The sequence below is a fragment of the Pezoporus occidentalis genome, unplaced genomic scaffold (genome assembly GCF_034315485.1).
Source record: "Pezoporus occidentalis ecotype Australia unplaced genomic scaffold, CSIRO_AGI_Poc_V1 ctg282, whole genome shotgun sequence".
NCBI classification, from domain to species: domain Eukaryota; kingdom Metazoa; phylum Chordata; class Aves; order Psittaciformes; family Psittacidae; genus Pezoporus; species Pezoporus occidentalis.
In genome coordinates this window covers 187,298-200,519 of record NW_026914741.1, presented here as the reverse complement: position 1 = coordinate 200,519, position 13,222 = coordinate 187,298, and the positions used below count along the sequence as shown (strand labels likewise).

At 53.1% G+C, this 13,222-nt stretch overlaps 1 protein-coding gene across 2 annotated transcripts in view; it reads left to right on the top strand.

Moving 5' to 3' along the window:
- The window catches only part of DUOX2 (dual oxidase 2), a 28,989-nt gene that overhangs the window by 13,491 nt on the left and 2,276 nt on the right, over positions 1-13,222 (top strand). The window contains exons 7-30 of one of the 2 annotated variants that reach the window (XM_062625755.1): positions 649-815; positions 1,218-1,278; positions 1,384-1,480; positions 1,640-1,727; positions 2,072-2,180; positions 2,511-2,674; positions 3,117-3,283; positions 3,475-3,593; positions 4,545-4,682; positions 4,982-5,095; positions 5,719-5,921; positions 6,176-6,361; positions 6,741-6,966; positions 7,961-8,054; positions 8,292-8,467; positions 8,717-8,786; positions 9,241-9,336; positions 10,189-10,367; positions 11,221-11,451; positions 11,682-11,781; positions 11,892-11,941; positions 12,064-12,191; positions 12,405-12,558; positions 12,876-13,108. In XM_062625755.1, the coding sequence (XP_062481739.1) occupies positions 649-815; positions 1,218-1,278; positions 1,384-1,480; positions 1,640-1,727; positions 2,072-2,180; positions 2,511-2,674; positions 3,117-3,283; positions 3,475-3,593; positions 4,545-4,682; positions 4,982-5,095; positions 5,719-5,921; positions 6,176-6,361; positions 6,741-6,966; positions 7,961-8,054; positions 8,292-8,467; positions 8,717-8,786; positions 9,241-9,336; positions 10,189-10,367; positions 11,221-11,451; positions 11,682-11,781; positions 11,892-11,941; positions 12,064-12,191; positions 12,405-12,558; positions 12,876-13,108 (3,350 nt within the window). Of the gene's footprint in view, positions 1-648; positions 816-1,217; positions 1,279-1,383; positions 1,481-1,639; positions 1,728-2,071; positions 2,181-2,510; positions 2,675-3,116; positions 3,284-3,474; positions 3,594-4,544; positions 4,683-4,981; positions 5,096-5,718; positions 5,922-6,175; positions 6,362-6,740; positions 6,967-7,960; positions 8,055-8,291; positions 8,468-8,716; positions 8,787-9,240; positions 9,337-10,188; positions 10,368-11,220; positions 11,452-11,681; positions 11,782-11,891; positions 11,942-12,063; positions 12,192-12,404; positions 12,559-12,875; positions 13,109-13,222 lie in introns of those variants that run through there. The other variant, XM_062625756.1, reaches the window with a different exon arrangement.

The following is a 13,222-nucleotide window of genomic DNA, read 5'->3' as shown; positions in this document are numbered from 1 at the left end:
TGCTGAGGCACTGGCACAGGGTGCCCAGAGAAGCTGTGGCTGCCCCATCCCTGGCAGTGTTCAAGGCCAGGTTGGACACAGGCGCTTGGAGCAAGCTGCTCTAGTGGAAGGGGTCCCTGCCCGTGGCAGGGGTTGGAACTGGATGAGCCTTAAGGTCCCTTCCAACACAACCCATGCTATGCCATGCTATGCCATGCTACTTTACGCTACGCTACACTATGCTATGCTATGCTATGGTCTAGTTAAGGTGCGCACTCTGGGAAAGGCTTTCCTGCAAAGACACACCATGAAGTTAAGGAGCTACATCACCAGGAAGCAACAGGTCATTTCACAGCCAGCATGCAGAGACCAGTGGGTGCTGGTCTCCGTGATCCAAATCAGGAGAAAAGGGGTGGGGAAAGGATCTGGGAAAAGGGGCTGCCACTGTTAGAAACTGCTCAGCTTGCTTTGAATTCCTCACCTTCGGTCCATGCTGGAGGCCTGCTGCTGATTCTCGCTCATTCATGCTGCTTATCTCAGTGGAAGGAGGGACAACGGTATGAGGGGATACTGGGCTGAAGCCACATGGCTGGGGGTGGCCCTCCAGCCATGGGCAAAACAAGATCCAGTGCTAGCATTGCCCACTGATGTTCCTGACGGCTCTTGCAGACCTGGGGAGTGCCTGGGGGAATGAGAACCGCTTCCTGCAGGCTGTGAGCATCGCCTGGTTCCGGTACCACAACCACCTGGCTGCAGTGCTGGCACAAGGACACCCCACCTGGTCTGATGAAGACCTCTTCCAGCACACTCGCAAGTGGGTCATCGCCACTTTCCAGGTGAAGGATGGCACCTCCCAGGCTCTGCCAGGACCCCTGTAAACCTCTATGGACATGGCACTGACAAAGCTCTCCTGTGTCCTACAGCATTGTGCTGTATGATGGTCTAACCCTAGCGCTAACCTTAAACCTTAACACTAACCTTAACCCCTAACACTAACATCCTAAACCTAACACTAACACCCTATCCCTAAGCTAACCCTAAGCCTAACACTAATAACCCTAACCCTAAACCCTAACCCAAATCCTAACTATAAACCTAACCCCTAACACTAACCCTAACCCATAACTGTACCCTAAATCCTAATCCCTAACCCTTACTCTAACCCTATCCCTTACCCTAATCTTAACCCTTGACATCCTCCCTGGCAGTGCACTGATTCAGCAACCCTTGTGTCCTAGAGCATCGTGCTGTATGAGTGGCTGCCAACCTTGCTGGGGACACAGGTCCCAGAGTACAAAGGTGAGGGAAAGAGATGGTGTTCCGGGAGTAAGGGATAGAACTGGAGAGAGGGCTCTTCCCCCTTTCCCTCCAGCCTGGCTGCTGGACCATGACTGCTGCCTGCAGGTTACCAGCAGCACCTTGACCCCAGCCTCTCACCGGAGTTTGTGGCAGCTGCAGGGCAATTCCTGGCCACCATGGTGCCACCCGGCATTTACAAGAGGTAGGAGCAGCCTGTACCTGGGAAGGGAATGCTCAGGTTGGGGTGGTGGCTGGGAATGGTCCCTGTCCCTTTCCCACACTCTGCCCCACAGCCAAGCCCTTTCAGCTTAGGGCAGCCCTGGCCAGGGGCTGTGGGTCCAACCATTCTCTGATGTTCCAGAGACCCCAAGTGCCAGTTCCAGAAAGTTCCTGGCCCTGGTGGCTCGTTCCCAGCAATGCGGCTCTGCAACAGCTACTGGAGCAGAGAGGTACACAGAAGGGTACTGAGGATGTGGCGGGCTGCCTGTGGGGGGGCTTCACTCCTTGCTTTATATTATGGGGACCCCACAGGGGTCTGAAAGGGAAACTGGGTGCAGAGCATGACAGCCAGTCAACAGGTGAGAGATCCTCCTCATCCAGACATCCACAGATGCCACCTTCAGCTGTGGCAGGCTCAGACCTCAAGGTTGAGCTGATGTGGAGAAAATGAACCTGGAAGAAGTCCTTGGTCCCCCTATGCCCACGGTCTGTACCCCTATGGGCAGGAGTGTGGGGCTGCTCCATGTCCTCACCTCCAGGTGAGGAATCACCTGCTCTTCCCATCTCCCCTCAGAGCACCAGGCTGCAGCAGGCAAAGGAGGTGGATGTGGACAACCTTCTGCTGGGGATGAGCTCACAGATTGCAGAGCGGGAGGACAACATCGTGGTGGAAGATCTCCAAGGTCTGCACTCCCTTGCACTGCAGGGTACATTGGTGGGGAAACCTCTCCCAGGGCTGTGCCAGGGCTGACGTGGGGAGGCAGATCCCATCGCCATCACCATCAGCACCCAAACACACACTCAGCTCAGCTTCAATCTGGTTAATGGAGGTGCATAAAAGCTGCAGGTCATGTTAAGCACGTCTGTGGGACTGTCCTGGCAAGGGCATGAAGATAATCTCCATGTTCAGCATGACCCATGGCAGAGGGATGAGGCCATCCCAGCAGCTATGGCAGTTGGGGTTGCTCCTCCTGCTCTTCCTTGCTGTCGTTATGGCTTTGACTCCACCACAGATTACTGGTATGGGCCCCTGAAGTACTCCCGCACTGACTACGTGGCCAGCTGTCTGCAGCGTGGGAGAGACCTTGGCCTGCCCACCTATAACCAAGCCCGGGAGCGATTTGGGTTGGAGCCTCTCTGGAACTGGTCAGACTTTGCCCCACACCTGGAGCAACAGGTAACACGGAACTGGTCTGGGCATGGAGAGTGTGTGTCGAAGGATGGCAGGGCAGTCCAGGCAGTAACTGGCTTCTCCAGCAGCGTAGGAAGAGGGACATCAATGCACACCCCAGCTTATTTTCATGCCTGCGGGGCTGTTGTATTGGGGTAACTATGTAATTACAAGGTATCAATAACTATGTCCTGCCCCAGTGATAAGCTCCTGTGCCACTTGGTGCCCTGCTCCTCCTGGAGCTGGGTTGCTCTGGGAGTGATTCTTAGTTGCTCAAGTCCAATCCATGACCTCAAGGCTGTGTGGGGCTGAGCATCCTCCCAGCCCATGGGCATGAGATGTCTGGGAAATGCATGTTCCTCGCTCCTCCTGAGGCTTGCCAAGATTTGTTTGATGCCCTGACAGAATTCTCTCTTCTCACATGCATTCGGTGGGGGTTTCTGGACAGGTCCTGGAGAAGGTTGCTGCCCTGTATGCCAACAACACGGCTGGGCTGGAGCTACTCCCTGGGGGCATGCTGGAGGCTGACGGCTCCCTCTTCAGTGCCATCATCCTGGACCAGTTTGTGCGCCTGCGTGACGGTGACAGGTTTTGGTTTGAAAACACCAAGAATGGGTAAAGTCTTCATCACCATCTGGCAGGGTGCCCACTGCTCTGCAAGCCCCAATAACACACAAAAACTGGGGCTGGAGGAAAAAGCATCCTCCAGCTTCCTCGATGCCTGAAATGATGCAGGGAGTGAATCCCTCCTGCTGCCAGCAAGTAACACCCCGGGCCACCACTTGGCCCTATGTCTTTTTCTCCAGGCTGTTCACAGTGGAGGAAACTAGGAAGATCCGTAACACCACTTTCCGCGATGTCCTGGCTGCTATCACCTACGCAGACCCCACAGACCTCCAACGACACGTGTTTGTCTGGAGTAAGGGTGAGTGCTTTGTGCAATAGCAGGGCGCAGGGAGCAATCAGCACCAGCAAGTTAGGGAGGAAAGCAGTCCTGTCTTGGTAACAGTGACAGGGAAAACATCAGGCTGTCATTTTCTCAAGCAGGATAGTTGTTGTGCCCCTCAGCCAGCAAAACACATGCGAAATGCAAAGGTTGCTCATAAGCAAGGCAGGCAGCACTCCTCATGGTGGTCACACTCCTTGCTGATGCAAGGAGGTTTTTTATTTCTCTTGCTCCTACATAAAAGCACATGTAGGTCTGCAGGTTAAACTAGTGAGTGACCTAAAATGTGATGAAGTTGGCAGATGAGTTAAGCTTTCCATGCCAAAACTGCGTAATGTTACCTACTTGCCTTTAATTGCAAAAGTTATCAGCCCCATATGACCATCCTGCCTGGCTGCTCCGCTGGCGGGGTTGTTGGTTGAGCAGTACTGTTGGGAGAGTCAGATAGGCTTTCCTGCAGATGTGGTTGCAACAGCAGCATGAACTTCCATCTGCTGAAAGCATTTTATCTGTTGAACAGCCCTTACAAGGCATTTTGATTCCTGTGGCATATGCTCCATGCAATTGCACCAGGAGGACTTCCTGGATTTGCAACACTTGGACGAGCATAGGCTCTGAGCTCCATTTTGTTGTGGCCCGGAGTGCTTCTTGCTCAGCCCATCCCACTGGGAGAGGTGATGGCACTGAAGACCCAGAGCAATTGAGTCCAGTTCTGCGCTTGTTTTGTTGCAGTAGGCAAAGTTTCAATCCAAAAGCAAAGGTTGTCCCCTAAGATCTGGAGTTTAACTCAAGTACCCCAGGTTTGCAGTGCTCTCTGGGTCACTCAGCAATGAATCCCACAAGCATCTTAATGCAGAAGTTCTTGGGATGAAGGATGTGAGATGGGTAAAAGCTTCATGACACTCAACAGTCTGTCTCCCTGCCATGTAGGGGACCCGTGCCCCCAGCCCCAGCAGCTGACAGCTCAGCATCTGGCCAACTGCACACCCATGATGGTGCTGGACTACTTCAAAGGCAGCGGAGCAGGCTTTGGGATCATCATCGTTGTCCTCTGCTGTCTGCCTTTAGGTTTGACATTCCATTTCCTTACCCACCTCCTCTCCTACTGGAGAAAGGGGCTTAGTGCTCATGGACTAAGGAGCTGCTGAGTCTTTGTCAACCCTCAGGTCCTTGAGGTGGCAGGGTCCTTGGGCACCAGGAGGGAGCTGGGCTTTCATGGAGTGGCCTGAATTAAATAAATCCATGCAGCACCGAACTGGGGCTGATGGGGAAGAAATCACCCTGTCTGACCCTGTCGCATGGGTGATCCTGCCAAGTGTGAAGGAGCTGTGTGCTATCTCATGCCTCACTCTCCCCTGTGTCCCCAGTGACTCTGTTTGTTGCCTGGATCGTTGCCATTCTCCGCAAGAGAGATTTCCAGAAGCTGCAGCAGAAGCAGAGCCCCAGTGTGCAGAGGGAGATGACCGGAGAGGCCATACATGGTGAGGTGGCACTGGTGATTCTGTGATGGCCCCTGGTGTTGCTGCTGAAGTCAGGTCACATACTGAGGCAGGTCTGGATTTGGAACTTATATCCAGGTGGGGTGTAACGAGAAGCTGTTTCCACGGGAGGATAGTCAAGCAGTGGAACAGGAAGCACAGAGAGGTTGTGCAGTCTCCATCCTATCCAAGTCCTGCTGATCAGATATAGCCTTGAGCAGACTATCCTGATTCTGTGGCTCATCCTACTTGGGGCAGGAGGTTGGGTGAGAGACCCTTCTAACCTGAGTCATACTACAATCCTCCAATTTCAGATCGCACCCTACCTGGAGGAAACCTACGTAGAGCACTTGCACCAGTAGCTCCAGGACACATAAGTCTGCAGACATATAGGTCTGCAAGGGGCTTGCTCTAGACAGTGAAAAAATCCTTCCACCCTGCTCCATAGCTTGTACTCCTCCTGTGTCCATGAGCTTGAGGTTTGCAGTTTGGAGATCATAATTTTTCCCTTAGCATGTGCCTGGTCATGAAATCACTCCCAAACTGCATCTTGGTGAAGGAGGTGGTGGGGTGAATATGGGCCCAGGTGTGGCTTTCCAGCTGAGTCCTGTGCTCTCTCCCATCAGCCATGGAATGGCACGGTCCCAAGACAGACAGCTCTCCTGTCTACATTCAGCTCCAAGCTGACAAGGTGCTCAAAGTGCTGGATAGGACAGGGTCTGTGCTCCGGAGCATCAGCTTGAAAGCCTACCAAAGGGTGGAGGTGGTCCTCTCCAGCAATAAAGGGAACAAAGCTCTGCTCCTGAAGAGCCCCAAGGAGTATGACCTGGTGAGAACCATGATGCCTGGGGTTTGATACCTTCCCCCAACACCCCGCAGGCCTCTGCTGCCAGTCACAAACACCCTGCACCACTCAGCCCTGGGCACTGGGAGCAGTGTCGGTCCCTGAAGGGTGGCTGTGGCCTCCTGAGAGCCACCAGGTCCAGCTCATACCATGGAGCAACCACTGTGGTGAACAGCAGCAGCACTCACATCCCAGTCGAACCCCTGTTGCTCACCACCTTTTGGTGGGGCCTTCTGCAGGTGCTGCTTTTCAGTGAGGAGGCAGAAAGAAGCAACTTTGTTGGGAAGCTACAAGGCTACTTGGAGGAGAGCGGCCTCGAGCTGCATATGTCTGAGATGAAGGAACAAAGCCTGATGAAACGGGCAGTCACACAGGAGCAGAGAAAACAGACTCTGGAGACTTTCTTTAGGCACCTGTTTGCTCAGGTATGTAGAGGTGCGGCAGGCTCCGATGCACGGGTAAAGGTATTTCTGTATTGATAAAGCAATGAATGTTGCTGCTGTTGTTCCCTGTAAGTGCTGGTATTGTGCACAAGGAAGCTGCCAATACTTTGGAGACAAAGGGAGTTCTACTGTGGTCTTTTGTGGTAAAGAGTCTTTTGGATGATGTAACTGAGGTCTCCATAATGGTCAGTGGTGTTTAGTGTGAATTATGTAGGAGAGACACAGGACTTCCCCATGGTATCTGCCATGAGTTTTGTGCCAGGTGAGCCACTGCTCTTTGTGCAGTATGTCAGGCAGGGGAATGCCAGTCTTCTGCTCTGCCAGCATTCATGGGGTGTCTTTTGTGGGATACAACCTGCAGGTGCTGGAAATCAACAGGTCTGATGCTGGGGAGCTCAACTTTGAATCTTCACAGAAGGCAAAGGAGTCTCTAACATGTGAGCTGAGCAGGGCTGAGTTTGCCGAGGCCCTGGGGCTCAAAGCCCACTCCATGTTTGTGGACTCCATGTTTTCTCTGGCTGACAAAGACGGCAATGGCTACATCTCCTTCCGGGAATTCCTGGACATCTTGGTGGTCTTCATGAAAGGTGGGAGCTGGAACTGGTTAGTGTCTTCATCTGTTGCCATCAGTCCTGTTTCTAGGCTCTGGCAATACCACCAGCAGAATGAGGGACAAGATCCATCCAGCAGGTCAATTTGTAGGCACTCCTACAGATTAAAATTCCCTTCACTTAGGACAGCTTCAGCCTGAGTTACAGGGCAGTAACAATGCAATTTGTTTTCTGAAAGGCTGTTCAGAAGGGCAGCTATCTTTCACCACCATAGAAAAGTCTGCCCTGTCATCTCCTGAATGGACCATGTATCCTGTCCTTGAGACATCATCAAATTGCAGACTGGTTTGGGTTGAAGGAACCTTAAAGCTCCTCCAGCCCCAACCCCTGCCACAGGCAGGGACACCTTCCACTAGAGCAGCTTGCTCCAAGCCCCTGTGTCCAACCTGGCCTTGAACGCTGCCAGGGATGGGGCAGCCACAGCTTCTCGGGGTACCCTGTGCCAGCGCCTCAGCACCCTCACAGGGAAGAGCTTCTGCCTAAGATCTAACCTGAACTTCCTCTGTTTCAGTTTGAACCCATCACCCCTTGCTCTATTGCTACAGTCCCTGATGAAGAGTCCCTCTCCAGCATCCTCACAGACCCCATTCAGATATTACATGTGATTCTGCCTAAATGACCACTGGAAAGGTGGATTCATAGATGGAGGTGGTGAATTTCAGATTCAATCAAAGTGGCTCCCAGAAAAATCAGTTGTGCAAAAGCACATTTTGAGTCTGCAAAATAATGCATCAGTATGTGCACGTACCCAGTTCTTCCCCTTACGCTTGAGAAAGTCAAGCAGAATGGTGGCACACTATTCACTTCCAGTTGCTGTTTAAGCTGTGATAAGCAGTGTGCTTTCAGTCTTTTCAGAATGGGGTGAGGCTTCACTGCTGCAGGTCCAGACTCTCAAAGACAATGTTTAAAAGCATCTTCATTGATGAAAATAGGATCTTGTTCTTACTTTGCCTCTCTCCCTTCCCACCAGGGTCCCCTCAGGAGAAGTCCAAGGTGATGTTCAGGATGTATGACATTGATGAGAATGGGTTCCTCTCCAAGGAGGAGTTTCTGAGGATGCTCAGGTATTTCTCCTCACCTTTCTCAATGTTTTCACAATCTCTGTAAACACGGATGTCTTCAAAAGTGCTTCCCAGTTTCTGTGCTTTACTCCCCAAGGGTGCTACACGAGCCCCCATGGGCTCAACACTCACACCAAGAGCCCATTTCTCTCATGAAACTGGTCTGGGGCTCTGCCCTGTGTTATGTAAAGGACTCAAGCTTTGGTCCTCTGAAGTTCCCATCTCCCCTCCTTGCTCCAGGTCCTTCATCGAGATCTCCAACAACTGCTTGTCAAGAGATCAGGCAGAGCAGGTGACTGAGTCCATGTTTCAGGCCTCAGGGTTTCAGGACAGGGATGAGCTGACATGGGAGGATTTCCACTACATGCTGCGGGACCATGACAGTGAACTTCGTCTCACCCAGCTCTGCATCAAAGGTTGGTGGGCAGGAGCACTGAAACACCCCAGGCCCTGCAGGGCTGGAGGTGATGGGCAGTAGCCAGCAGGTAGCTCCCGTTGGTCTCTCCAACCCCACTGCAATAATAGGGCATCAGTGGTTGCCCCATGTACGTGTTTGGGGCAGCTCAGAGCCTCTCCCCACGTCCCTGCCAAAGGGAGATGCCTAAACTTTGTCCACTGCATCTCACACACGCTGAACCACTGTTTGCCTTTCTGGATCATCAAAGGTGTCCCGGAGGTGCTCAAGCAAAATCTGCATAACCACGCCTCCTTCATAAGAAAGAAAGAGGCAAAAAGGTAAGCTCTCCTCCTTAGTCTGGCTGCTGCATCTTTATCTGCCCTGATGCACATCCATCCGTCACCTCGACCCCTCCAGCAAATGCTCCCACCAGGTGTTTGCAACCCAGCGCTGGGGAAGAGGATGACCATGCTCAACATGCCTGTGAGCAAGCTGGATGCTGCAGTGGGGCTGTTCCCTTCCTCCCCTGGCACCCAGGCAGGCAGAGGGGAGAAACTGCCTCTTGCACAGCCCATATTGCATTTGGGATGGGAGTCCTACTTTGTTTTTCATAAGGGGGTTATATCTTGAAGCAAATCCAGCCCATGCACCATGCAATTGGAGTAACGCAAGCAGGGCTGCAGGACAGAGCTTGGCACCTTCTGAGCCTGAAAGTGGAGAAAATGGGGAAAAGTTTGGCAAGCCCTTCCTGCAAGTACAGCTTTAGGCTAGACAAAGCTCTATTTCCAACAGAACCATCTCAGAGGAAGAGAATGACCCAAACCTGGACATTGTGAACCACTACATGGAACAAGAAGGGCGAGAACTGAGGAAGAGACCAGGCAGAAAGTGAGTGCACCCTCTCTTCACTGGGTGTGCTCTTCAGGTTCAGGTTCAGCCTTCTTGCTGTTTCTCATGTTGGTGTGGCGGACTACGTAGCCCTCCAGTCAAATGGCACCGCTGCAAGGACCCAGCAGCCCCATGATTGTGGTACTGCATAGGGAGGGGGTGCTGGACCACGTCTTCAGGAGATACCGCAGCCCAGGCAGGCACATCACAGCCCCTCGCTGACCAAGAAGCTGCAGGAGCAGCCCTGCTTCAGTGGGTCCGGGTGATGTGCCTCTATTAAAAAAAATGAAGTGGCCAACTCCAGAGCATGTGATGTTGGGTTTTAGAGTGTATGCCTTGCCTGCAGAGAGGGGTTTGTCTGGCAAGTCCTGCCTGAGCTTCTCTTCCCCTTGGGACGCTGCTGGTTCCCCCATAGCCTGCCTGCAAAAGCTGCAGGAGAGACTCTGATCCTCACTGCTGTGGCAGTAGCAAATATTTCTACTAGAAAGCAGATAAGTGGTTGTTCTTCATGGCCAGAATATCCTGATTTGCCCTAATAGCTCCAAGGACCTTCTACCCTAGAATCAGTTTGGAGGGTTGAATATTACTATGAGAATTATCTTTTACAGTTCTTATCTCTGGTTTCATTTATGAGTCATTTATGCACATTTATTACCAGCTTTCAAGTGTGTAGACTGTGGGATGACATGATATCAAATGCTGAAACTGCTCTGCAGGTCATCACCATCCCGGCTGTGCAGAGGTGGTCACAGAGCTGTATGGGGAGGAAGACCCAAAGCTGGGCAGCATGGCCCTGAGCCATACCTTACTGGCTAAACCTTGACATGACAGCAGCCCTCCTGTATTTGCCAGGGTGAATCAGTACCAGCTGCATTTGTACACTGAAGCAAAACGGAAGAAGTACGAGAGGAACAAAGTTCAGCAGAAGATCCAGGAGTTCAAGCGCTTTGTTGAGAATTACCGGCGCCACATTGTCTGTGTGGTCCTCTTCTCTGCCATCACCACCGGCGTGTTTGTGGAGAGAGCCTACTGTGAGTGCCCACCCAGCCCTGCTGCACCACGTGCAGAGGGGTGTATGGGCTTGGCTCCTCAAAGCTGCTGGCTGCATGAGGCATGCTGGGATCTGAAAGGTCCTGGCACAGCTTTGGGCAGTGTCGTTCCACCCCTGGAATAACCAAAGATTTACTTAGGTTGGGAGGCACCTCTGGGGGGGTCTGGCCCAATGTCCTGCTCAGAGCAAAGCCAATTTCAAAGCTGAATGAGGCTGCTGAAGACTTTATCTAGAGAAGGTTTGAAGGGCGCCGAGGTTGGTGATCCCACCACCTGGTTGGGCCTGTGCTAGTTTTTGACCATCCTGCATGTGGAGAGTTTATTTTATATCAAACCTGAATTTCATTCAGTGAAACTCAGGCTGTCGCCTCTCACCCTTTCACTGTGTGTCTCAGAAAGCATTTGGCTCTCTCTTCTCTGTAACACTGTGGTTGTAGGTAGCCTGAACAAGCCTGACAGACTTCCCTGACCCATCTCCTTCAGCTTGAACAAGCCCATTTCCCCTAGTTTTTCATTTACATGATGTCCTCCAGCTCCCACGCACCCTGGTGGACTCTGCTGGACTCATTCCAGTTTGTTGATGCCTCACTAAGGACACAGTACCAAGGTGCACAGCAGAGGAGGACAATCCCCTCCCTTGACCTCCAAGGAGACCTTGTCACCTAGCAGCTTTGGGGGTTCTGACATGGAGAATCATGCCCCTGTCCCCACAGAGCCCCATCCCCGGTGACCTTTTCTTGGTGGAGCCACACAGGTGGTTGTCCCCTTGCGGCAGGAAGAGTTATGGCCCTCAGCTTCAGGCACATTGACACATCCTTCAATCTCTCTCCCCAGACTATGCCTTTGCATCCCCCAGCACAGGAATCGCACACACCACCTTTGTGGGGATCATCATCTCCCGGGGATCGGCTGCCTGCATCTCCTTCATGTACTCCTACATCCTGCTCACCATGTGCCGCAACCTCATCACAGTCCTGCGGGAGACCTTCCTCAACCACTACATCCCCTTCGATGCCGCTGTGGACTTTCATCGCTGGGTTGCCATGGTAGCCCTCATCTTCTCAGGTAGGTGGGCTGCTGGAGTATGTGCCACCCAGGAGCCACATCTGGAGCAGGAGGACCGTGACACAGCAGGACCAGGCAGAAGCTTGAAGAGCCGTATGGAGCCTGCAGAGACAGAGATGCTTTGCACTAGAGGAGGAACTGGCGGGTCCCTGGGCACATCCGCAGGGTCTGCCGCACCTCCATCCACAGCAACAGTGATGCTTTTCTCTTCTGGTTTCTGTCTCTCACAGTGCTCCACACTGCAGGTCACATAGTGAATGTCTACATCTTCTCAGTCACACCTCTCAGTGTGTTGTCCTGCCTCTTTTCCAACGTCTTTATGGATGATGGGTAGGTGAAAATTAAAGCGCAGTCCAGGCAGAGTGTATTGGGCATGGACACAAATGAAAGTGGGAACCAGGAGCTTGCTCTGGCCACTTCATGGTGCAATTCCTCTCCAGGTCTCAGCTCCCACAGAAGTATTACTGGTGGTTCTTCCAGACTATTCCAGGTGGGACCACTGCAGGCACACCTGCATGTCCATGTCCATATCCAATCCCTCTGCTGAGCCCTGGAGGATCCCCTGTGGGGTTACCCTGATCCCCCAGGACCTTCCAACCCATCCACTCACAGGCATGACAGGAGTGCTGCTGCTCGTGATCCTGGCTGTGATCTACGTGTTCGCCAGCCACCACTTCCGACGCGTCAGCTTCCAAGGCTTCTGGATCACCCACCACCTCTACATGCTGCTCTACGTCCTGGTAACGCATTTTGGCTTGGAGGCAGGGATGGCGGTGATGCACCACAAGCCTGTGGGTCAGCCCAGCTGATGAGATCTAATAGCTGGGGGGTCCCAAGAGAGCTGGCAGCCCAAATCCCAGCTCCCTGCCACTGCTGAACTGCCACCAAATCAACCCCTGGGCAATGGCTTGCCATGGTAAGTACAGTGATGATGGGGGCTGCTCCCTGCACAGGTCATCATTCATGGCAGCTACGCACTGATCCAGCAGCCCCGCTTCCACATCTACTTCATCATCCCAGCTCTTATCTATAGTGCAGACAAGCTGCTCAGCCTGAGCAGGAAGAAGGTGGAGATCAGCGTGGTGAAAGCCGAGCTCCTGCCCTCAGGTACCACAACATCCCTGGCCACATGGCACCAGCTCAGCCCAGGCTCCTTGCACAAGCACTGGGGGCTGCAGCAATGCAGGAAATTCCACTACTCAGTCATAGAATCACAGAATCACAGAATGGTTTGGGTTGGAACAGACTTTAAAGTTCATCAAGTTCCAGCCCCCTGCCCCGGGTTTCAGTTTGAACCCATCACCCCTTGTCCTGTCACTACAGTCCCTCTCCAGCATCCTCGTAGGCCCCTTAGATACTGTAATGCTGCTTTGAGATCTCCGCCTTAAAGAAGTCCTCACCCCTGGCCCCTCTCTGCCTGACAGGTGTCACCCACCTCCAGTTCCAGCGGCCACAGGACTTTGACTACAAGTCAGGGCAGTGGGTGCGCATCGCCTGTGTGGCCCTGGGCACCTCCGAGTACCACCCCTTCACCCTGACCTCAGCACCACACGAGGACACACTGAGCCTGCACATCCGGGCCGTGGGGCCCTGGACCACCCGCCTGCGGGAGCTCTACTCCCCAGAGAGCCTGGCCCTTATTGGCAAGCTGCCCAAGGTGAGCCCCACACTTCTTCTCCAGCAACATCTGGACCCCAAAGCATCTGTGGCAATGGGCTGTGCCCAGCCTGTGGTGCTTCTCCAGCCAAGGCCTGGGCAAGCAGAAGCAGGA